The following is a 24,214-nucleotide window of genomic DNA, read 5'->3' on the forward strand; positions in this document are numbered from 1 at the left end:
TGTTCTCATCCCGGGATGGACAGTTTCGGTCTCAGCGCCGACCTGGACGGTTAAAAAAGTCTGAATAATAAAGACAGTGGCCCGCAAAACAGCTTCCTCTTAAAGTGAACTTGAATTGAATCAAAAGTCGACACAGTCAGATAACAAACGCAGCTAATGTTGTATATTATAAGATAATTAAAATAAATCAAAGTTTCGGCTCATTTCAGTTAAAAAAAAAAAAAAAAAAAAAAAAGAATAATAATTAGTTTCCCTTCACGCAGGATCATAAATAAGTTAGAAGCGTGCTCGATGACAAAGAATCTACAGGCTGATAATGGCTTTCAAAGTGTTTTATTGTCTTTGTCAGGCTTTTAGAAGCAGCATAAATACCGCCCTTTGGCCCCCTTTTTGTTGGCTGACTCAAGTGAGAAAAACAAAAAACAAAACAAAAACCCCAAAACCATTATAGTGAGAAAGTTTAATTTTAACCAGAGAGAAAGAAAACTTTCACATGTGGGTGCAGGAGCCCCCACACACACTCCCAGTCTTGTGTTGTAAATGACACCGGAGTAACATAATAATTATTCCAAACGCTCCTCTCCCTCCGGCCCCGCTGAGAGGGGGCCAACAGGCGGCCGCACTTCAATCAGCTGCGGCTTTGCGGGGAGCAGCAGGCCGGGGCAGGCGTCTCCGTGGGCGGCACGGCGTTTGACCGTAGGGCCGGGCCGTGAGGGCCCCGCACCGGCCGAGCAGCTACAGGGGTCTTTCAACTCCGCAGGGCGCCGGTTCCCCTGCTGGGGGTGATCACAGTGTCCCCCCCCCCCCCCCCCCCCCCCCCCCCTCCATCCTCCTCCTCCTCCTCCTCAGACACTGAGCCGGTGGTTCGGCCGTGCAGCGCTGTCAATGGGCTGCAAACGGCGACCCCAGGCTTGTTTTCACTTTGTTAACAGGCTGAATGAAAAGGATTAAGGTTTAAAGTGAGCATCATCTGAGGAATTCATGTTCACAGAGGTTTAGTTTCTTTTTATCTCCTCATGACCCCCCCCCACCCACCCCCTCACAAAAAAAAGGCTCCACTTTAATGTTGGCTTCTTAACTCCAGCACACTTTGACCATCGGTCCATAAATCTTCAACTTTCTGCGACATTTATCTAACAGACTATTATCTTAACTCGTAGATTACACTCATTTACATTACAGACACTAAAGGATGTGTCGTTTTTAACACTTTGTGTCTGCGGGCCTGACACCTGCTTTTAAGGTAATTTATGTGTTAACACAACACATGTTGTTCAGTTGCTGCTGAAAGGTAGCTTCATTGTGTTGACTGCTCCCAGAGACACACAGACTTTACAGTAGTACTGATCGTGATCTAAGACATAAGATGAAGAATGAAACAGTTTAAAAAAGCCTCAATTATCAGAAAATCAGATCAACGGGTATCATAAAATCATTGAGTTAACCCTTTTTTTGTGTTGTTTTAAGGAGACATTAGTGTTTAACGACTTAAAACACAAAGTAACTTTGTTTTATCAGTTTAACAGTTCTGCTTTTTTCTTTAAATATTTTCTTACATATATCATTTTTAATTGGAGATGTGTTGGAGGCCATGCTGCATGATTTTTGTTGTCATTATTTGTTGTAATAACTCTTTGTGGTCGTTTCTGTTTATCAGCCGTTGGTGTCTCGGGTGTTGCTTAATTTCTCTACAATCAAAGCTTTAATAAGGTCAGAGGCCTTTTACAGTTAATATTATTGTTGTTATGGATTTTGCACGTCCAGCGGTGGGAGCAGTAGCAGGAAGTCGAGTCAATGAAACACTAAATTTCAGTTACGTGCAGCAGAATATTTTCCTCTCGACTCTTTAACGTTGTCAGTGTAATTATTGGAAATCTAAAAGTTTGACCGTGGTGTCATGCTTCAGGGGAAACTTGTTTTCAACGTGTACAGAAAATATACATGTTGAAAGGATCAATGTGTTTGTGATGGTTGATTGAAAAATTGCATGTTTCTTCCTGTTGCAGCTCTCCTGCACCACAGAGTCAGGCATTCTGCATGTCAGTGCTGCTGCAGTTATTTGTCACTGACTGTCGGAGCCGAAGTGCTCCCTCCTCTGCACTCAACAAAGCCTGTTGAGTGTATACACGCGTGTGTGTGTGTGTGTATGCTTGTTAGTTTGTGTGCATTCTGGAGGTGTCAGTGTCAAGGTGCTCCCCCTTGTAAGTGCTGCCTGAGTGCAGGTGCTGCCCACAGCTAGAAAACAGGAAGGTGTGTTTCTGAGAGGATGTGCGTGGAGCTGTGGCAGTTTACCTGCGGGACGGCACGTGGCTGGTGTCTTTGCATCCTTCTGTAAGGCGTGAGAAACACAGACGGTCACTCTCTGCTCATTAAAGTCCGAATAATCTGCAAACAGACGATGTCAGACTTTACTCCACTGCAGTTTTTCTTTCTGACCCCAACGTGCCGCAGTTACTGCAAAACAAAATATAATTCATCATCTGCAAGGTGAAAAGCAGCAACCTGCAGTGACTGCTGCTGCCTTCACCTTGCCACTAAAGTCACATTTACTTGACTTGGCCAAGGAGAGAGAGACAGAGGTTAGGCTGGAGGGCCGCCCAGCCTCGTTGACTCCAGTGACTCTGCCATTAAGAAAATATGGCTGTTGCTGTGACCTCTGGTAACCACACACAAGCAGCCAAAACATCAGAGAGCTGGGAGCCTCCACCGCCCCGCAAGAGGGAGGAAGAGAGGGAGCGTAGAGATGGAGGGAAGTTAAGGAAGAAAGAGAGGATGAAGGAAAGAAAGCAAAGGGTAAAAGTAGAGGTGGGGGGGCGGGGGGGGTGCAGAGTGAATTTTTATGAGCCTGTGCCTCTCCAGTTTCTGGGTCGTCTGGTTACATACACATAAATCCCCCCCCCCACCACCACCACCACCTCCTCCCTTCCCCCATCTCTCCTATTTTCTTCTGGCACACTCTCCAAGCAAATCCACCCTTATCGACCTGCTCTTGCTGCCTGTTTGCAAACTTTGCCTCCAGTTTCGCTTGTTGTGTCCCACCTGGGTCATTCCTCTTCCTTTATACTCCCACCGTTTCCACCCATCTGAGCTCTCACCATCCTTCCCTCCTTCCTTCCATCTCCCCTCCCCTCTCTCCATCTCTTTTTGTTTAAAATAAGCCAGCACTACCTCTATCCCTTCTGTTATTCTCTCCCTCGCCTTCTTCATCCATCCATCCCTCCCTCCCCCCTCCCTTCCTCTCCCCTCCCCTCCTCCCCCATATAGATGGAGATTAACTGTGGAGCGCAGCACCATCCGTCCTCGTGACTGTTTGTTGTTAAGGAGATGGATGGAGGCTCCCTCTGCCAGCCCCACGCAGCCACAATTACACCAGCCGCCATGATGGATGGAGGGGAGGGAAAGGAGGGGAGATGGAGAGAGGGAGATACAGAGAGGGGCATCTATCACGCCCCTTAATCTACCTGTCACTGCAGCGGCTCGGATGGAGGAGGGGGTTGGCAGCTTTACCTTGACTGGTGGTCAAAGGTTTATTTTCTTTAAAGTGAATTTGTGTTTCGGTTTCTTCTTTTTTGGGGGGGATAATTGGGCCTGTGAGGACTGGACTCATTAAATGTCTTGATCTTTCCAATTGATTTCCCAGAGGTTATTGGATTCTGTTAAACATGTTCTGTACGTGTGTGCGCGTTTGACAGGCATCAACAGGTGATGACATACAGTTACTATTGGCCTTTTGCAGATACGCAGGCTTTGCATAAGTTCAGATGTTTTTGTTTTTTTTTTTTTTGCACAGGCTCCATTACGGCAGACCTACACTATCAAGCACTACATAAACATGCAAACAACGCTCACGGCACTCGCGCACTGCCATGTACAGTTGTTTATCATCATTTGTGGCTATTGCCTCTGCACCTCACCAACCCGCACACACTCACTCATGCAGAATCCTCAGTTCATCCTGATACCTGTTGAAGGAATCAACACGGTGACCTATCATCCAGTGAATCTGCATATATTACCCATAATATCACTCCATTTTCCCCACAATGCTACAGAAATATTATGGAAAGTAATCTGAGGTCGCCGAGCCTCTTGCCCTCCTCCCCCTCTTCCCCAAACCCCATCTCCCTCCTCCATCTCCTCATCTGTCCAGAGGAGTGAGAGATGGCAAGGAGGGATTAATACTCTTCCGCCCAAGCCAACCCTGGGAATGATGGATGGACAGATGCAGGAAGGGAGCGGTGGAGGAGAGAGGGAGAGATTAAAGGAGAGAAGTCTGAGGGTTCATAAATCCAAAGTGGGAGACCTGGTCCGCATCACACACTAACAAGATCTGCAAGAAATCCATGATGAGGCAGAGAGAGAGAGGGAGAGGGAGGTTGAGCGAGAGATGGGAGCGGTGTAATAGCATTAGATGTAATCCAATCATGGCAATAAGATGTGAATGGATGAGGGTGAGCATGGTGATTATGCAGAAGAGGGATGGTGGTGTGTTGATGAAGCTTTGAGGCGTGAGGACAGGCCTCGTTATTGGACAACAGATCAACAGGGCTATAGTTGTCACGGTGGAGCAGCAAAGTCTCCATAAAAGAGCACAGTTTGGGAGTTTCTCTGAAACCGAAACCGAGTGAAGTCGATGGCGACGCAGCAGGGATGTTAAATGTCTCAGTTTGAAGTAAATGAGATCGGGACAAAGGAGGCCGATTAAATTCATGTGTTCTGCATCTATCAATATAAAACATGCACCTGTGCACGCGTGATGTTCAGAATGAACTGTAAAAAGTGTATAGCTGTGATCAGCCTTGGATCAGATCGAGTGCTCTTTCACCTCCGTGACCCTGCCACCAGCCTCCCGCCCCCAACTAATGTCCCCAGCCTCCCCTCCATCCACCAGGCCACATTTTTCATGGTCCAGCTGTCGGAGGGCCGTGATTGGTTGGCCCGGCAGACAGATAGCCGATAGGTTCTGATTAATAGTTGAGGCCCAAGACCTTCCTCATTGATCAACAGGACAGGAGGAGGAGGAGGGGAGGAGAGAGAAAAAGCATGCCCTGTCGCTCTGCAAATGCTTCGCTGATAACCATGATAGTGGCTTTTCAGAGTGTGTGTGTGTGTGTGTGTGTGTGTGTGTCTGTCTCTGTGTCTATATGTGGGTTGTTTACTACAGTAAAGAAACAAAGGGGGCTGTTAGATTCAAAAAATGGAGGCAGTCTGGTGAAAAAGTGCTCAGGGTTCACACACTTTCTCTCTCTCTCTCTCTCTCTCTCTCCCTCTCTCTCCTTGTGTGTGTGTGTGATAACATCTGTGAGTTTCAATGAATGAGAAAGGATGTATGTTATCAAACAAAACACACATGGCCTATTTAGCCAACAGCAAATGTCTCAGAAGGCTGTATGCATGTAACCTAGTGTGCATGTGTGTGTGTGTGTGTGTGTGTGTGTGTGTGTGTGGTGGGGGAGGTCAGCCGGTCTTTGATATTTAGATGTCATCAGCTCCCCACGAGATAAATTTCTATTCCTTTTTTATTCCATTCTGCTCATGATGTGTTTGATTAATGTGGTCTTTAATGCATGTTACAGTCCGAGTGTGTGTGTGTGTGTGTCACAGTGTGTGTGTGTCTCACTGTGTGTGTTACAGTATCTATCTAGGTATGTGTGCTGGTGTGTGTCCCCTCCTGCTGCTCTGTCCAGCCTCCAGTTGATTGATGATCTCCCACTCCCACAGGGTCATGGGGTCATGACCTCCCACTTTTGACCCCCCTACTGAGAAGGTCTCGCACACACACACACACACACACACACACACACACACACACACACACACACGCGCACACACACACAGCCCATACAGAAACAGATGGCCTCAGGACAACTGGTGCTTCCTCACCTTTCATTATTTACAACAATTCAACACATTCACTTATTCACTGCGACACCACACAACACAACACAACACAAGCACACAAACAACCAGCCCCTTAATGACAAAAAATAAATCTGTGCTAAAAGATATTTACATCTACAGATTAATGCCAGTGTGGCAAACTGTACTGAGGATGAAGAGCAACAAATGAGTCTGATCACATGTAACAACAGCACGTCCTAGTGGTGTGATGAGGTTATTAAAACCGATGAATAATGTAAAAAAAAAAGCAAAACAAAACACCACTAAATAAATCAGACAAGACATAAGACTATATTTTACCAGCCACACACAAAAAAACTAATAAATGGGAAACAGCCGTGGAGTCAACACACAAACTTATAAGTAAACCTTCAACATCTACATAAATATCATATTGAAGAAAAAGAAAAAAATCTAAATCATCATCCCTCTGGCTGCTGCATTAAAAGCTCATCTAAAAAAGAATCTGCAATGGAGCACAGTCTGCAGAAAAATAAAACACAAAGCCCAAAAAAACGCACACATGAAGCACACGGCTGAGCGAGATGGTTACAGATGGAGTGTGAGGAGGTGGAGGACAGGACACAGGAAATGGAGGATGAGGAGGATGAGGCCGAGCAGGCGGGCACAGCGGCTTATTAACTGCTTCTTATCACTTTCAGGGGACGGCGATAAGAGCTGATCAGGTTATAATGTGATGTGATCAGCCTCCTCTTTTCTCCATCTTTTCCTGGGCGGCCGTCTTCAGCCAGCCGGCCACATGCTTCTCAATCTCCTGAGGTGGCGAGGAGGAAGAACAACAACAAGTTAAAGGTCATCAGGACAACGATGAGGAATGTGAAGTATTCAGACTGAGACACACTCTGAGCGGATCTGTTATTGGATGGAAATAGTTTTTTCATTTAAAATAACCTGAATTTTACTGTCATGTTTTTTTTCAAGTGCATCCTAAAAAACAGATGCAGATTTTAATAGTTGTTCCTGCTCTTCCCAACGTGATCCCCGTGTAATAACAGTTATTGGTGTTTCCAGCTGCAGCTAATGTGAGTTTGAATTCTTATCAGATGATAAAAACTGACTGAATAGTTGGTGACAGTTTATAAAATTTAATCCGATTATCTTCCATTGCAAAAATCACAAGGTTGACAATTCTGCTATTTCTGTAACACTTCCAATATTTTTGGTGAAATGAAAAGCATCATATTAACTCTGAGTTCATTTTTAATTAGCATTTTTTGAGGGTGTAAGATTTTTCCTTAAACTGAAGTGGATTGAACAGACGATCGCTGGCTTTTATACCATCAGGATCCGTTTGAGACAGATGTGGCCTAAAGTTAGTGTGAAAAACAAAACTGACTGATGTCAGATCACATCAGTCACATCAGGATGGAACTTGAGGAAAATGGCCATCCGTGGACGGATCGTGTTCAGGTAAATGTACGAACCCCTCCTGGTCTGTGTTCTACAGATGAATAATTCACAGAGGTGCAACTACCTTCCTTGCTTTCTTGAGTGAGCAGCGGTCTGTGACTCTTCTGCTCATCATGTCAGCGCAGTGAGCGGTGTCTTCAATGAAAATGGTGCCAGCCTCCCCGTCTTCCGCCAGAGTCTTATCCGAGACCACTGACAGCTCCTGCCACGGGTCAATTCCACCTGTAGAAATGACGATATGGATTTTTCTGAGGCGTCGCCTCACTACACTGTTCCCTTACTGGAGTTTACTCTTTCAGTCATTAGTTCTTTTTTCTGTCTGGTGTCTGGTGGAACCAATCTCACCGTTGATGTAAAGAACCCTGTGTGTGTGAGCTTTGGCTCCTCCATAGTAGGCATTGGTAAAGGCGACGCGTGCAGGCAGGGAATGCTGGGAAATGCCAAACAGCAGGGGACAAAGCTGAGTATCATCCTGCAGGGTCAGCATCCCGGAGAACGGACAAGTGGCGTCCTCACAAGTCTGGTCTGCACACACATGAAAAAAGTGGTTCAGGAGAGGGAGAGAGTGATTTCATGCGTATTGTGTGTGTGCGTTTGTGTGTGTGTGTTGTACAGAAGCCGAACTCGGTGCAGGTCTGGTAGGTCCACTGTCTCGCTGCTCTCCTGCCTGAACGGAGGGACGTGTCCATCAGATCCTTCACTGCTTTCTCATGGGAGACCTCCAGACAGGGCTCTTCGTTAGTGGAGCGGTAAATCTGCACACACACACACACACACACGTGTAAACAAACAAACAAACAAACACAAAGGAAACTCAGGAATCAGAAAACAGCTGTTTGGACTTCCTGATTCCTTCTCTTTCATGAAAGATCCGCAAATATAGTGCAACAGTGACATCTGGAGGTTCAACACTGTGTGTGACGGTCTTTGTACCTGTGTGAGTTTAACGAGGCGGCTGTAGGCCTCCATCTCCGCCCCACAGGCCTCGCTGGTGTTGGTCATGAAACCGCACAGCTCAGCGATGGACATGAGGACGCCCTCCTCATTGTACTGTACAGCTCCCATGAAGATGTCAGCCAGGTTTTGCATCAGCTCGATCTGCAGACAAGATGACGGGTTAAAAAAAGAAAAAGAAAAGTTTTCCACTCAGAGGCATTTAGAGGCAGAGTTTGAAAAAAATTTCATTTGAGGAGATTAGGAAGTAATGATTGCATTTTAATATATATTGTGTTCGCTGTGACATATATCAGAGTTGGGGATGAGTGAAAATCACATTCATCCATGGCTGAAACTGTCAAAATCAATGAAATAATTATTTGAAAGTAAGTATCATAAAGCTGGGATAGTTCTAAAGGTGATGGATGGGTGAAATAGTTAAATGTGACACCTTAATGCTTGAAAAGTGACATCTGCAGCAGGGGTTGTTTTACAGCTACGCCACCTCCAGCTCAGGGAACGGCCGACAACCTGCTCCACCACCTGAGCCGCAACTCCACCAGCAATATTTCCAACTCACATCACTTTTAAACACATTTTAACAGTTGGCGTTAATAAAGAGGATGAATTGATGGGACTCTCGAGGTCCGGCTGAAGAACAAGCACATCCCCCCCCCCCCAACAAAAAGAACAGGAATAGTCGAACAAAAGTGGACAGATGGTTTTCTGCCCCCCTTTGTCAGACCTCACAGCCACGGACTAAAGCATCAAAGCGGTCACCTGATCATCGGGATCCTTGGGGATCTGACAGCAGCCAAAGTCTGCAGCCACCTGGCTGGTATTGCCGCCCATCAGCGCAGCCTCCACGGTGGAAAAGGCGTCCCGGACGGCTGCCAGACACTGCAGGAAGAGGCCGAGCGTGAGTTTAACACACCGATGTAATGTCTGTCACATGCTTCACTTCAGACAGCTGTCTGCCTTCACACCTTGGCTGAACCGCCGACTGCTTCGTTCATGAGACTCAAGCCGACGACCTGAAACGAAGAAAGTGACAGATGTGAGTGTGTGAATGTGGTTGTTTTAAATGAGGCATGTTTAACCAGGCTAATTAGTGATAATTAGCATTTCTGTTGCTGCAGCACAAAGGGCCGTGGTATAATTCAGGACTGAGGCCTTTGAGGAAATTTGGAGGAGGTTGAAGACCTTAAGTTTGAACTCTTTGAATACAAAACAGCCTAATTACAATGAGAATACATTCTCCACCGCAATATCACATGGAGACAGATTTAAATCAGCATTAGGTCCATTGTATGGGAAATTAACCCCTTCCTCCCGTGTATTAGACAGCTCCCGTCTACAGCCCTGATGATGTGTCAGCTTACATCATTGTAGGCAGAAAAGTCCAGCTTCGCCTTCACAGGAGCCGAGGAGGCCACGGCTGCGTACACTAGATGGGGAAACTGCAAGAGATTCAGAGAGAGAGACAACAACAAATTAAGATATAGGTCACTGCATTCGTGCATTCTGTAGTGTTTTATCTATAGTGCTCCGTTTCTCTATATTTATATCTCAAAGGGCCCGTCTGATAAAGTGAGTGAAGAATCTGTCCGCGCTCAGAAAGCCCAGTTTATCTTGTTCCTCTGCACCATGTCAGAATCTAATGAATCACTGAATCTTTAATTAATGGTTCTGTCACTCACACACGCACATTTATGCTGGAAATAATCTAATGTTGCATCCTGACGTTAAGGAGCACTAATGCTACCTTACCAAAGTTTTGGTTTGAAAGATTTACTCCCCGAGACAACATGGACATAAGGAGGTGGACAGCCAGTCACGACTGTTATTGTTAGAGATGGCGCTGAATAAATCCTAAAATCCATTTCAGTAATTATAAGATGTGCTCATCAATCTTACACTAAAGTCAGATCAGACAATAAATTGTCAAAACACCAGAGCAGAATACAGGAAATGATATTTACTCTGTTTGAAATGTCCCCCAGTTAGATTTTCCCACGCAGATTGTGAACATGAGGAGGATGTTATATTTGAGTCTGAATTCACTAAAGAGCAGGACAGGAGCTTCAGTACAGACTCACTTATCTCTTTTAGGCCAAATATTAACCTTATCATATATGAATCATTTCCTCTCCATCCATCTACAGAAATTTTCACTGTGTTTTCATGAGAAAGACTCAGGTTTGCAGTGTTTCTGTGAAAGGACACAGAACTACAGTAAGAGAAATGTCTTCCTACGTGTTCTCATCATGATGGCTGTGACTCAAAACGCTCTCTGCTTTCACGTCAAGGAGCTCAGAGAAGATTTATGCGTCAGGTTCATATCCATGACCGGTCCTTCACCTTTCCTCTGAACCAGGCGGACAGAGCTCCAGAGTAAGAGCCTCCAAAGCTGATCCAGATGTTCCTGCAGCTCAGGTTGAAGCTTTGCTGGATGTACTGGTGGAATACAGCCAAGTCAGCCAGGCTGGACCAAAGACACAGAAATACAGCCGTTCAGCATTCGCCTTCACAGAAATGTGAGGATACAAACAAAGACACGCTTAAGTGAAGACACGGAGTGCAGAGAGACAGATTTGCGTGTTTCATGGAAACGATAACCGTCCTGGTTTTCCCTTCAGTGTCCTTATTTTTGATTATTTGTCCTTAAAAAATGCTTTTTGACGATTTTCCAGACAGAAAAATTCTGTCTTCTTAAAATTTGATCTATTTTTAAAGAGCGCTGGCCCGTTAGTGAGAAGGATACTGAAGTCTGACTGGAAAACACTTGATCCAGGAGTATGACTGTTATTCTGCTTTTATCATTTTGACATTAGAGTACGTTACAGCCAACCAAATACACACAAACAGAAACGTACCCACCGACCGATGAGGAGTGGAGGGAAAACTAAACAAACATAAATAACCTAAAAAGAGACATATGCACATACATATGCAATGAAGTGGAGGGTGTGAGGAAGACACCAGGGTGCAGCGCACACATGCACATACGAATACAAAACGGCAGGGACCCGACACTAACGCCTGCTGGCTGCTCAGGTCTGCCAGGTTCTCAGTTTCAAGGCCGTCAGGGTTGATGCTGTCGCCATAGAAACGGTGCTCCACAGCCAATAGCAGAGCCCCGTGCTCTCCGGCCATGTCGACGTGGTGACCTGGGAAAACGTGGACGAAGCAGAAAAGGTTCGATGTGTCGCAAATGTTTAACTGTAACTAAAGCAAAGGAGGGGTTTTAAAGTTAAACGCTTTAACTAACAGGTGTAATCTGTACAGTAAAACGTTTACGTACGTTCATATTCGTTATATTCAAAGTATTTTTGAAATCATCGTGTCGACTGTACCTGCCAAAACATCAAACTTGTAGATGGGCCCTTCGCCCCCGATGAAGAGGAACACCGGGCCATCGGGACGCTGCCAGTAGGCCTCATTCACAAAGAACCTCTGGAAGAAGGACAGACAGACAAAAGGGATGTGCAACAAAAAGGAGAATTTTATTTAACTTCGCCCAAACCAGCAGCAGAGCTCATTCAGGGCCTCAGTGTGATAATCCTTTACTTTACGCTGCAGTGGACAAATTTGCACATTGGCAGCCTCAAATGGCAGCGACGGCTAAATGAAGCTGTACATTTCAATTCAGGTTGTCAGAAAACATCGTCTTTAGTGTTGAGGAGGTGAAAAGGTTCGACTTCTTTGTGCGGAGAGCTCACTCATCGCTGCGTCACAGCTTCTATTGGATTGGAGTTCAGCTAGAGCAGCAATTCTCAGAAATTCAGGAGACTCTTTTGTCTGTTCTATCAGAAATACATCCTGTGAAATAAGTATATTATATTATTTTCGATTTTTAGACAGGTCAAGTCAAGTGCACAGCTGCTTTTTATGTCTCAAATGTCAGACCTTGTGATGTGATCAATACCTGAAACTGAAATCTAAATAAAGCACAGTTTGATCTCGCTCTACCTGAGCGAAGGTCCCAACGCGCCGTCGGTTGAAGTGGTCCAGCGGCTGGCGAAGCCGCCCCTCCCTCACATGCCGGAGGGGCTGATGGCCACCGACTGAGTCCATCAGGAGACGCTGTTTGGCTTTCTGCAGCTGGAGATCACGCACCCGCTCCTTGATCTCCCTCAGGACTCGTCCTGCCATTCAAAAAGACACAAAGAGGTGCAGTCAGGGAAACTAAATAACGCTGATTGGGTCGAGTCTGTCTCTTAGACTTCCACACTCAGCCTTGAGTGGGGAGGGCCTTTTTTTGCAGCAGCAGCTTCCCTGACCTGCTGGTCTCCCACTTGATCCAGCTTGAAGGCTCCTGGCTGATAAAAATAAACTGAATAAACTGAGAGAATGGTGGACAAACATCTATGTTCTATTTTAGAATCAGTCGCCATCCAACAGCAGCTTCTCGGGGGATTCATCACCAGCACTAGTGCGGTTTGTCTTTTCTTTTGCTTCAATCTTGACAGCTACAAACATTTAAAAGAGTCCCGTCAGCCCAGCAGAGCTCACACCCAGAGGAGGATTTAACCAAGGGGATCAATAAGTCACTGATTCATGGATAAAAACATCAGAAAAAAATAATGCTTTGTGAAAAGATTTGTCAACGCCTGAAATGAAGTATAAAGTCCAGCCGCTGCCGTGGAAATCAGTCTATATCTTAAGAGCTGAGAGCAACTTTAGTTTAGTTTTAGGATGAATACGTCTTGATCAGGTCGTTGATCAACTTACCACCGTCAGCACAGTTCAGGAGGAGTGGAAGGATGAGAAAACGGACTAATGGCAAAAGCATCTTCATTGCTGAATCACTGCGTTTAAAACGAACCGGCCGGACTCAGGGTCTGCTCCCCTTTTATTCCCTGGAAGAGGCTGCAGTGATCTGACCTGTGCATTGTTATGACGGAAATCTGATCTGTGGCGATAAACGCGTGTGTGTGTATCATATATGAACCGCTCAGCAAAACAGAGCGTCAGCTTGATGATGTAATGTGATCTTTCTGCCCTGTAATGGCTTTTTTTTTTTTTTTTTTTTTTTGGATGGTTGAGTTACAGGAGCAGTTTTGGCCTTTTTCCTCTTCCTGGTGTGCCACATCTGTGTATGTAAGCAGTGACACACACACACACACACACTTTTTTTTAATTATTTAAAGGGCATATTGCAGGTTAAAGACCACTTTGGATCAATGTTTCTTTTTTTTCAAAATATATTAGTAAACACATTAATTAGGCTTCTAGAGTTGTTTTATTGTCACAGACATATATAGATAGACGTCACACTGGGCTGAGCTGTACGTCAACGTTGCTGCCATAGTGGAAGAGTCCAGAGTGAATGAATAAAGAGGCATTAAGGTAAAATTTCTTTGTGAAAAGGCGCTTTATGAAATTAAGTCTATTTGCTTCTATTAGTTTACAGCGCAGCTTTGACTCATGACGTCGGCTGCACCATGCGGCGACTTCCGCATCTGAAAAAGCTAAAGCGGAAGTGACGTAGGCAGAGGGAGAGCAGTGGAGCCCGATCTCCGTTTTGACACAGAGGATTTGTAGAATTACACACAAGACGGACGAGCCTGTTATCCACCACAGAGAGCAGAGAGAGAGGAGAGCGGGGCAGGTGGCGTTAGCTTATGTAATATTGTGTTCACCTCATAATATTGCAGATTGCCATAATATGTCCGGCAATAGCAAAATTATTAATGGTCATCTAGTACAGGCAGGAGTGTTGATGCTTAACAAATAATCAAAATGAATTATCTTGATGTAGTGTGTCATACTCGTCATATCCATCAACACTAGCGAGGTTTAGCGCTGCACCACTGCTCGGCCATGACCACAGCCGAGGAGAGGCAGATGCCTCCTGGGCCTGAGTGGAGGATGTCCCCCCCCCAGGCTCCAAGTGCAGGGCTTCACACAGCACCCGGATTTGATGGTTGTTGTCTGAATCCCTCCGTGCCTCTGACGGCTTTTTTATGTACTCAATAAAGTACATAAAAAAGCAGAATGTTCAGCAGATTTGTAAAACTACATTTTTCATGTTGAACTCCATCAGATGGCTTGGTTGATAATCCTCCGGTCTAAACGGTCGCTTGTCATCGCTGATGCAGCCGTGAAGTCTCTTCAGCTGCACAAAACGCACCCATGCACGGAGGATAGCGGCCTTTTCTTCCTGTTAGGAAACCTGTGGACTCGACGTCCTGACAGGCTGGAGTTTGTCCAACTCCACAAACACAATAATTTGCCATGATAACGATAAATGAATTCACTACTGATAACTACCTCCTCCCACGCTGACTGATGGCAGTTTAGCATTTAGCTCCCTCTGCTCCCTCTGCCTACGTCATGTGACACGGTGTCAAAAAAAAAGAGCCTTTTTAGAGGCTTAGCTCAAAAAATACATAATAATCAATAATACATGTTAATATAATGCCATTGAGCTTAATATAAAACCACAGCCAGCAGGTTATCAGCTACAGGTCGGACAGGCAGAACATCATGGGGCCACAAATCTCTGCAGAAACTCAGTGCAAGCTGTGCAGCTTCAAAATGTTTTACATTTGGGAATTTTTGGGGCTTCATGAAATGAGTTGCTCTTTGTTGTCTACACAGAAAAGAAATACTGAGTCGAGCAAAAAAGGAACTCAGAGCTCACAGCCACAGCCACACAGTTATGATGTGCAGTTGGTACATTGGCTATCTGGGATAAGTAGAAACAGACGGCCCAAACAGTCCAACAATCCAATTTACATAAATTATACAAGCAGAAAATGAGCTTTTTTTTTTCCTGAGTGAATAAAACTGAAGCCTGGAAAAGGAGGAAACAGTAAGGAAGTTTCTGCACTCAGAGAAAAACAATCCTGGTTTTTACATTTGTGTTTCTTGTACAGATTAAATTTAAACGTGCACTGGATGCAGATTTTTCAGCTTTGAATTACTTTTTCACGTCTTTATGTGAAGCTTACTGTTTCCTGACTGTTTCGTTTAGTGAACAGAGAGCCAAAGTGACGATGCCTCTGTTTAATAACACCTTGAGAACTCTTCTTCTGTGCCTCCACTTTTATATTCAAGCACAAACAATTTTAACTAAAATAGTGAACACAGAAAAGCTCCAGCCGGTGCAGGTTAGTCTGCTTCATTTCACAACAGGCCATAACCATCACTTCAATAAAATCTAACACTCTGCATGAGATTTATTAAGTCCATCCAAAGTACTGATACCTTTTTACACATTCTACATAAATGGGATTTTTTTTATTCATATATTGGCATAAATCCTCGATCACAATAAAACAATAGAAAATTAAATTCAAATGAAAATAAAATTCATAAGCCGCAGCAGAATTATCCTCATCATTATCCTTTACTTTATCTTTATATTTATGCATAAAATATATTTACAAAATCAATCAATATGTTAATTTCAACTTCCAAATCATTTAATGTGAAAATTAGATACACACAAGCTCCAGTGATCATGAACGTTGCAGTAACCACAGTGAGCTTCCTGTCACGTTCTTTTTATCAGCTTTCAGCATCCATAAGACATTTTTTGAAGCAAGTGTGATGTGTCACGCTGATAAAAGACAGAAGGAGGACCTAATGTGTCATTTGCCTCGCTGCTGTATTAACAACAGCATTTCTCTTCTCATTATACAGCCATGAACAACACTCCTGAGGGAAAAGTGGAGCCACATCCGTTTTATGCCGCGACCTTTGGCTGCATTTTGCTGCTGGGCCTGCCTCTGAACGCCGTGTCGCTGTGGATTCTGCTCCGCCGCCACAGCCTCAAATCCCCCAGCGCCGTCTTCATGGTCAACCTGGCCCTCTCAGACATGCTGCTCGCCACCTCCCTGCCCATGAGGGTCTATTTTTATGCCACGGGCACCTGGCCGCTGGGCATCAAGGCCTGCAACTGTATCACGATGTTCTTTCGCAACAACATCCGCTCCAGCTCCATCTTCATCACCTTCATCAGCGTGGACCGGCTGCTGGCTGTGGTCTATCCTCTGAGGTCGCGCCACGTACGGACCTCGGCCAACGCCTGGAGAGCTGCCGTGCTCGTCTGGTTGATTTTGTTGGCGGTGAACGTCCCAGAGAGCATGAACTTTTCGAAGCGCTTACACAACTACAACAAATCCCTCTGCTTTGAATTTGCTCAAGCTGGTCCTGCTCCTTCAGTCCCCGTCATTTGCTTTCAGGCTGTGTTATGGTTGGTCCTGCTGGTAGTCCTCATCGTGTGCACTGCTGTTGTGTCGTGGACTCTACACAAACACCTGAACCAAACCACAAGAATCAGCAACAGGATGAATGTGATGCTGATCTTCGTCCTGAACTTGGCCATGTTCGCCGTATGCTTCACGCCTCTGACCATCAGCGCCTTTACCACTCATCCAGAATCTGTGAAGAGAGCTTTGATTTGTCTTGCAACTGCTAACTGCTGCCTGGATCCGCTGTTGTATTACTTTTCTATGGACGCCTTCTGGAAGAAAAAACAAGATGTGGATCCTACAAAAGAAGAGTCACCTGACCAACAATGATTGTATCTTCAGCGAAATGTTTGTGAAACTGTAGCAAAGTGTATTTTTGTACTTTTACCTGCAACGAAGAGTTGAAGCTGTTTTAGGAGAAATCGTAAATCTTTGGGAAATAGTTTGACATCTGACCTCTTACACTTCTTCACGTTTAGTTAGAGGAGGAACACAGTCAGCAGTGAGATTCACAAAACCAGAATCTAAAAATAACAGAAATCGTTTAGCGTTTTGAGTGCAATTTTATTTTTATTTTTAATTTTTTTTTTTGGATGGTTAGATGGTAAGACAAACACCAGTATGAGAGCATCTTTGAGGTGAGATGCAGCCAGGAAGTGGTAACATAAAGAAGGCAACTTTCAGGAAACAGTTTGATTCAAAATCAAAACCACAAATTCATACTTGTTACATTTTTATTTGTATGCATATTATTCTTCTGTTATTTAAAACTTTCCCTCCTTATACTGGCCTTTTTTAAAACATGGGTTAACCACCCTCAGCTGTATCTGGGTTAAAAAAAAAAAAAAAAGTCAATGTTCTTGATAAATACAAGTACTTTGTGGCTGACTGAAACATGTTTGCCTGCCAATTAAACACAATGTGATGCTTCCATATGCTTTAGGTAAAAAAAGAGACTTTTACATGGCATCGTCTGTTTCCTCTCACGTCTTTTTATGCTGCATGTTCCACAGTATAAATCCTTTTCAGTCACTCAGGCTTTTGTCATAGTTGAGTGTCTCAGAAGTGGAGACAGCAGATGTCCAGTCCTATCCCCAGCAGATTGAAGGGCGTCTGTAAGGATCTAGATTACCTCATCTGCAGATATAAAAGATCCAAAAGTAATCACTGCTAACGTGACTGGGCACGGAGCTCGGACATAACGGCCCATTTCTGACTGGCTTTATATTAACCTAATAATACCACTCCTAGGCTAATATCTCCTCCGTTATTTATAATGATTGATGTTGTCGTTGCCATAAAACGTCAAATAAGGTAACTGGTGTTATGTTGGGCAGATAATAAAGATGGAAATCATCCACCTTTATTATCTGTCCAACATCACACAGTAGCAATGTTGAAAGAGGAAATGTTCAGATGACGCCCTTACCACTTTCAACCAGAATAGATGGTTGTGGTAATGTTGGCTCATGTGTTGACTGCATCAGCTTGTAGCAGAAACAAAATGTACAAACAAACATTTATATAAAAGACCCACTTTAATGAATTAGTGCTACAAGTGTGCGGCTCATCCTGCAGATTATAATGTATAATGTACAGATGAAAGTATCATTGAAGGCAGCTGTACTATTTTACAGATGCTTCCTATAATGTTATACTAGTGAATAATGTATCTTGAGTCTTCTCTGCATTTCCTACTCTTAACTGTCACACAACCATTGAATGTATTTTGATATCAAATACATTTTCAGGCTGTTCTTTTAAAAAAAAAAAAAAAAAAAGCTGGTGTTGTGTTGCATTCACTGTCTTCCTTATTTATTTATTCATACATGTCTCAAGCTACTGGACACCCGAATGTCCCCGAGGGGATGAATAAATTATCTATCCTTCTTATATTTAAGAATATTAATATACAAAGTGATGGCATCTCCTTGCAGAATCATGCTGTCTGGTTCTTTGATTAAATAACACATTAATGGCTGCTACATTTTTAATGACTTTATTCACAGACAGATTTCATTGGCAGACAAAATATACAGATCGGAGTTGTTGTTTTTTTGTTTTTTTTTTAAACTAACATATCACACTATAGGCTCCCTCTCAGGTGTATTGACTTTAGTCCCGTCTCTGACTCCGGACTAAGGCTTTAAACGTTGGTCTACAAAACATTCTAACAGTGCTGTTTTTCTCTTATAGATAAACACATGCGAGGAAAAACGAAGACATTACTGTGAAGTGATTCACAAATGCAGCGATAAGGAGCTTTTGAAGATATTAAAAAAAAAAAAAAAAAAAAAAAAACGACATCAAAAATATATATGGGTCTCCACCAGTTGCAATTATGATGGAATAGAAGAGCAGTCTTAACACTCAATGTGACTTTCTCTGCTATGAACTGATGCTTTTTAAGAAGGAAATGAAAAGCAGGAAGGAAGCAACAGGCAAGAGGATTAAGATGCAAGCGACTAGTCATCAACAGTTACATGTTCACATTTCTGAGAATGATAAAAAAGAAAACAAAACAACAAGAAACAAAAACAGATTAGATCTGAAAGTACGGTTTGGGGTTCTGCAGAGATGACTGTGTTTGTAGACGTGAGAGGCACAAACTCACCTCAAGGAAAGAAAAGAAAGCACAGTCACCTCCCCCCAAACAACAACAACCATCATGCAAATCCCAAAAGAGCGAGAGGTCTTGAAAGAATAATTGATTACTGGCTTAAGGACTTTGCTACATGGAAAATCCTGTGATGGAACCAACAGCTTAGTATTGCATCACGCTTCAGCGCAACTACTACCTATGGGATATATAAAAAAAAATAAAAAGACAAAACAGGCAGGTATTGAAATTCAAAAGGAAAAACAAAGATCATCAAACCGAAAATCACAAGTAAAGTGCAACTCAGACATGATCTGATCCACCGGAGGGTGCTACAGCGGCTGGAGAACTGACTGGAGACGGAGCTTTGGGTGGGCGGGATGGCGTTGCGTTTACGCTTCATCGCAGATAACAGTCTCCACCACAAATGTATTCTCAAAGTGACGGATGTGGTGGCAGTCCTTCGCCTCGCGCTTGTTGATGCCTGTGGGAAGAACAGGATGAGACGGGGAACAATGTGACTTTGTTAAGTGTGCTGAACTTCACATCTAATCACAGACGTTTAAAACAATGAAGCTCGGCATCAGATGACTAAGAGCTTTTATTTATTTTTTTTTTCTTCATTAACTCTAACTCACGTCTGTGGGTGACTCTGCGATTGAGGCGGTACGTGTCCTTCCCGTTGCAGAGGCGGTAAATGAAGGGTCCCAGCTGACGCATGTTGTGCACTTTTCCAGACACCACCATGTCCTCGTGGATGATGTAGGTCTGGGGCAAGTATGTTCCTTTCTGCAAGGCAAGAAGAGGCAAGTGCAGCATAAAAACAATGACAACAAGCTCACTGGGATAATGTTTTCCAACACTGACGGGTCATTGGAAAAAAAACAAAAAAAAACAAAAAAAAAAAAACGCTGTGTCCGTGTTCTCACACACTCCTCAGCTTTAATGGCTTGTCACACTTGCAGCTAAAAACAGCATCGCTCTGCAGTGAAGTGGAATCGCAGCGATGAAGGGAATTTACTGCTGGGAGTTAGTTTAATAAATCTCAGGGCAAGTCCAGATTTGCAATTTGACACAGGAATTTGCACCAATGCTCAGCAGCCAGCCGGCTCGACAGAGCTGACCTTTAAGGTGCTGAGGCCCAGAGAATCCATAAAGAACAATATTGTGCTGCAGCTTATTGGCTCTGTGGCACCATCTGCCTTTTTGTTGTTGTTGTTGTTGTTGTTCAATGAAATCAAATAAGGGATGAAGTTTGATCTTAAACTCACAACATTTTTCCAAGGCTGGTAAGTAAACAGATGCTAATACCAATGCTAAAACTTACAAATGGCTTCTTTAACATCCTCTGATGGAGGAAAAGTCTCAAGATAGGAGCCAATGGCGCTTATATGTCTTAAATTAGAGAATTAAACCACCAAATTCACAGGCGAGCTCACAGGGATTCTTTTCCCCCCTCAAGCATTAAAATGGAGTGTCTAGACATTTTTTGTTTTGTATCCCATATTTTTGTTTTTAAATTTAGGTTTAGTTTTGTAGCTTCTTTTTTTTTACCTTGACGTTGATAAGAAGTTCCCACAGGTTGCGTGGAGGCATCACAATGGTGGTGTTGAGTTCGATCACGTAGCACTTGTCCAGAGCAATGTCATGGTAGGCGGTCAGTCCCTGGAAAAGAGAGCCGGCTCTTGAGGACAAACTAAAGACTGTTACTGGTTTGCAGTTCCTGTCAAGTCAACACAAACTGCAAACTACTGATTGCAATTAAAACCTTGTATTTTCCCCAAAGGAGGAATTGTAACAGCTTGGGTAATCGTCCGGCTTTTCCTCCAGCATCCTAATGAAGTGTCCAATATTTGACTTTTGATGAGTATCTGAAAATCAAATGCCAACGCTGATGTTGTGCTCTTCAGTAAAGTTTGAGACTTTGAGCATGGTGAACATTATAGCTACTTAAAAATCTGCATGTTAGCATTGTTTTGGCAATTATGTTCAGATCTGTGTCTATGTGTCTCCCACTTGTGTTTCATAGTCTGTCTTTTCACATTCTTTTTCTGTGATTTGTTTAATGTGAGCTACTAAAAAAAAAAAAAAAAAAAAGCTGAGAGGCCAGTTACTGTGGTTGGGGTTTAACTGTGCTCATCCGTACTCAGATTATGTGAATTAAGTGAAATACGTGTGCGTTTGTCCTCACTCTGTGGAAGTCGTGGATTATGTCGGCAGGATCGCTGCCTCCAAAATGAGGCACGGGAACGGAGATCTTCTCATAGTTGTCAGCCAAGTAGATGCCGACATTTTCCTCCAACTCCTGACGCCCACGCAGCGGGGCGTACACGGAGTCTTCATAAAGCACCCGGCAGTGGAACAGGTTGTCCTCGGGGATCTACACAAACACACAAATCAGCACCTATTTCAACACGCCAGCTGGGACATTCGGAGATGAGTCAGGCAGCAAGAATGGCCTTCTAGTACAGCAATGAAAGGCAACACTTCATTCATGAATTTGTGTGTTTGATGCAAAGCCCAACCTGACTGACACACAGGTCTTACATGAGGTATGAAGTAGTAGCGGTAGACATAGATGGAGGCAAGAACCAGACCGGCCATGAACACAACCAGGCCAAAAGTCAGGCAGCACAGGCCGTTGAGGAGAGACTTCTTGGGCCGCAGCGGCAGGACCAGCTCCTCCTCATCCTGGAAAACACACACACACTTATTAAAACTTCAAAGGGGCACAGAATAGGCTTTCTAGGCAATTTCATCCCAACTTTCAGCTTACTCATCATCACCGTGACGAGAGGCAGAAAATGACCCGAACTGACCGAATTTTAAAATAAGGAAGCTCGTGAAAATGGCAACGCTGCCTTCCCAGCAGGAATCAGCAGGCACGATGGAGTGCTTGGTAATGAAAACTTGACAGAGATGGTGAGTAATCCATCCAGACGCCTCCAGTCTCACAGCCCATCTGCTGGGGCCACGCGCCCAACCTGCGTTGGCAGGGTGGCACTACAACAGAAGATAGTATATCCACTCACTGCACGGTGCCGTTTACAACGATAACGAGGCGGCTCATACTTGCTGTAGCTGCAAGTCCATGTGCTTATGAGAAGTAAAGAACAAAAAAAAAAAAAAAAAAAAAAAAGGTCCTATTCTTAGCCAGAGCTGTTATAGAAAGAGAAAAATAATGATTAAAAAAAGAAAAGATTGTGTGCAAAGGAAATGGCTCTCAGGAGAAACTTCAGAGAAAAACAATGACAATCATTTCAAAAAGGCAATTACACAAACAGCTTGAAAGCAGTCGTTTGCATGTTCGTGTTTGCAGCTCGGTGTCTGTGCAGAATTGTGTTCTTCAGTTCAGTGTGCTGTTGCTTGAGGAAACATTTGGAGACAGAGGGTGCAGAAGTACAAGGCGACAATTGTGCGAACACACAGTGCAGTGAGACTGAGTTCTTTGTGTTCTCCCTCCCCACTGAGAAAGATAGAGGCTCTTTAACACCAGCTAAGTGTGAGACACACCAGGAGGCCTGTCTCCGTCCTGTCCAGTGCATTCGGATGAGCACATCTCAAAGTCAAACAGCAACTTCACTCCTGCACTCCTGCAATATTCCCTTTATGTGCCCGCCGAACGTCGCACACAGATTCCACGACGCCTCACCAATGTAAATGTAATGGAGCCTGAGCTGAAGCCGCACTTGGATGCACCTACAGCAAAGTTGAGGACTCTCTTGCTCTGTCTCCTCAAGAGCAGTTAAAATGATCTTGCATGTGCTGCAAGCCAAGAAGGGAAAAAAAAAAAAAAAAAAACATCTGCCATTTTGTCAGCTAAAGCTTTTGCATTTCATGCACTCTCTCTTCTTTTTTTTTTCCCCACACAGAGCTGGGGAGTTGTTCCTCCCTAAAAGCCCCAGTGGCAGCTCTGTCACTTAGAAATTAAAATCCCATACAAGAGCTCCTTTGTTTTAACAGCCTTTTATTTTGTGTGTGTGTGTGTGTGTGGGGGGGGGGGGGGGGGGGGGGGGGGTTATAATCATCTATATATTCCCAAACAAAGAGCGTTTGCACATTATGGTAACAACTTGCAACGAAGCCTGCAATGAGCGCACTGGCGCAGCGGAAACCATCACAGCAATGACATGATTTTATTTCCAACCGAATGGCGGTGCATGCTGCCCAATAAAAAAATAAAATAAAATAAAAAAAAAAAAAATAGATGTGCAGGTGCAGCCGCAGCAGCGTGAGGACAACAATGACAGGCAGTAATGACAAGAATGACAATAAACAGGACGCGACGCTCACCATCGGATGAGGGATGAGGATCTCGGTCTTGTCGCCATCGTTCTCCTTTTCCACTTTCTGTCCGGCGACAGACTGGAAGCTGATCTTCACCATGTCTCGGTGTTTTCTGGAGGGATCCGGACTCTCTCTGAAACTCGTCAGCTCGACGGGCCGCCCCTCTTCTCACCGCTGAGCTGCTTCTCCGTCCGTTTTTGTCTTTATCCACCGGAAGTGAGCCTTTTTTTTAATTTTTTTTTTTTAAATATTTATATATTTATTATTTTAAACCTGCCCTTAAAGGAACAGTCTGTCGTTCTCTCCCTGCAGCAGACGACCTCCATTCAAAAACTGGTTCTTTTAGAAAAGACACCAGTCCATCAAATATTATTGATGAAACAACTTCCTCTTCCTCTTCCTGAATTTTTTTAAATGCCGATGAATAATTTGCTCTGATCACATACCAAATACAAAACAAGTGAATAAATAAAAATAAATAAACTTTAATAAGGAGCTGCTGCAACATAACCTCTCCCTTCTGATATCTATTGGAGGTGCAGTTCATTCATATGTTTAATGTATATACTTTTTTTTTTGATAGATTTTTGATTTTGAGGCAGCTTTGATTAATATTTTTTCTACAGCAGTTACATGTTTTTTTATTTATTTACTGATTTATTTTTTGACAGTGTGGTGCTGTCCCTGTTGTTTCCTAAAAGCTGAACTGCAGGTACCCAAAGATGGCCTAGTGCGAGCTTTTCCGTGACTTCATTTTCTTATTCTCATAAAAAGCAATTGTTGCCATTAACTCTCAATGAGAAATGTCACAGAAGACGGTGAAAGGGGTTTCAAAGGCCTCCATAATAAAACGCAC

At 43.8% G+C, this 24,214-nt stretch overlaps 3 protein-coding genes across 7 annotated transcripts; 1 reads left to right on the forward strand and 2 right to left on the reverse strand.

The window, feature by feature from the left end:
- Window positions 1–6,604: 6,604 nt before the first annotated feature.
- prss16 (serine protease 16) lies at window positions 6,605–13,063 on the reverse strand. Its single transcript, XM_029516680.1, has 13 exons — window positions 13,003–13,063; window positions 12,241–12,416; window positions 11,625–11,724; window positions 11,309–11,438; window positions 10,630–10,753; window positions 9,651–9,728; window positions 9,255–9,302; window positions 9,049–9,168; window positions 8,266–8,430; window positions 7,946–8,087; window positions 7,678–7,857; window positions 7,397–7,554; window positions 6,605–6,676 (listed from the first exon to the last, which is right to left on the reverse strand). Exons 1-13 carry the CDS (start codon window positions 13,061–13,063, stop codon window positions 6,605–6,607), a joined length of 1,554 nt encoding a protein of 517 aa, XP_029372540.1.
- A 299-nt stretch (window positions 13,064–13,362) lies between these two features.
- LOC115053415 (lysophosphatidic acid receptor 6-like) lies at window positions 13,363–17,376 on the forward strand. The gene is made up of 2 exons (XM_029518083.1): window positions 13,363–13,367; window positions 15,922–17,376. The coding sequence occupies exon 2, from the start codon at window positions 15,924–15,926 to the stop codon at window positions 16,800–16,802; it is 879 nt and encodes a 292-aa protein (XP_029373943.1). The 5' UTR covers window positions 13,363–13,367; window positions 15,922–15,923; the 3' UTR covers window positions 16,803–17,376.
- Window positions 17,377–18,470: 1,094 nt separating this feature from the next.
- Window positions 18,471–23,662, reverse strand: LOC115052926 (integral membrane protein 2C-like). 5 transcript variants are annotated; one of them, XM_029517411.1, is made up of 6 exons: window positions 23,359–23,662; window positions 21,619–21,753; window positions 21,263–21,451; window positions 20,626–20,736; window positions 19,710–19,860; window positions 18,471–19,555 (listed from the first exon to the last, which is right to left on the reverse strand). In XM_029517411.1, the coding sequence occupies exons 1-6, from the start codon at window positions 23,455–23,457 to the stop codon at window positions 19,464–19,466; spliced, it is 777 nt and encodes a 258-aa protein (XP_029373271.1). In that variant the 5' UTR covers window positions 23,458–23,662; the 3' UTR covers window positions 18,471–19,463. The 5 variants fall into 5 exon arrangements, with proteins under 5 accessions (XP_029373271.1, XP_029373270.1, XP_029373269.1 ...); XM_029517410.1 differs by having other exon boundaries at window positions 21,619–21,756; XM_029517409.1 differs by having other exon boundaries at window positions 21,619–21,762.
- Between the last annotated feature and the right edge of the window lie 552 nt (window positions 23,663–24,214).

The sequence above is a fragment of the Echeneis naucrates genome, chromosome 13, assembly GCF_900963305.1.
Source record: "Echeneis naucrates chromosome 13, fEcheNa1.1, whole genome shotgun sequence".
Taxonomy (NCBI): domain Eukaryota; kingdom Metazoa; phylum Chordata; class Actinopteri; order Carangiformes; family Echeneidae; genus Echeneis; species Echeneis naucrates.

Bases quoted from the DNA above. Each gene is read 5' to 3' on its own strand.
- LOC115053415 (XM_029518083.1), top strand. From the start codon at position 15,924: ATGAACAACACTCCTGAGGGAAAAGTGGAGCCACATCCGTTTTATGCC.
- LOC115052926 (XM_029517409.1), bottom strand. From the start codon at position 23,457: ATGGTGAAGATCAGCTTCCAGTCTGTCGCCGGACAGAAAGTGGAAAAG. The intron at 21,763-23,358 runs GTCGCGTCCTGT...TGTGTTTTCCAG, and splicing joins TCCCTCATCCGATGGTGAGC to GATGAGGAGGAGCTGGTCCT. The intron at 21,452-21,618 runs GTAAGACCTGTG...GTGTTTGTGTAG, and splicing joins GCTACTACTTCATACCTCAT to ATCCCCGAGGACAACCTGTT.
- prss16 (XM_029516680.1), bottom strand. From the start codon at position 13,063: ATGCTTTTGCCATTAGTCCGTTTTCTCATCCTTCCACTCCTCCTGAAC. The intron at 12,417-13,002 runs GTAAGTTGATCA...TTTGAATGGCAG, and splicing joins CCTGAACTGTGCTGACGGTG to GACGAGTCCTGAGGGAGATC. The intron at 11,439-11,624 runs GTACAGTCGACA...ACGTTTTCCCAG, and splicing joins CAAGTTTGATGTTTTGGCAG to GTCACCACGTCGACATGGCC.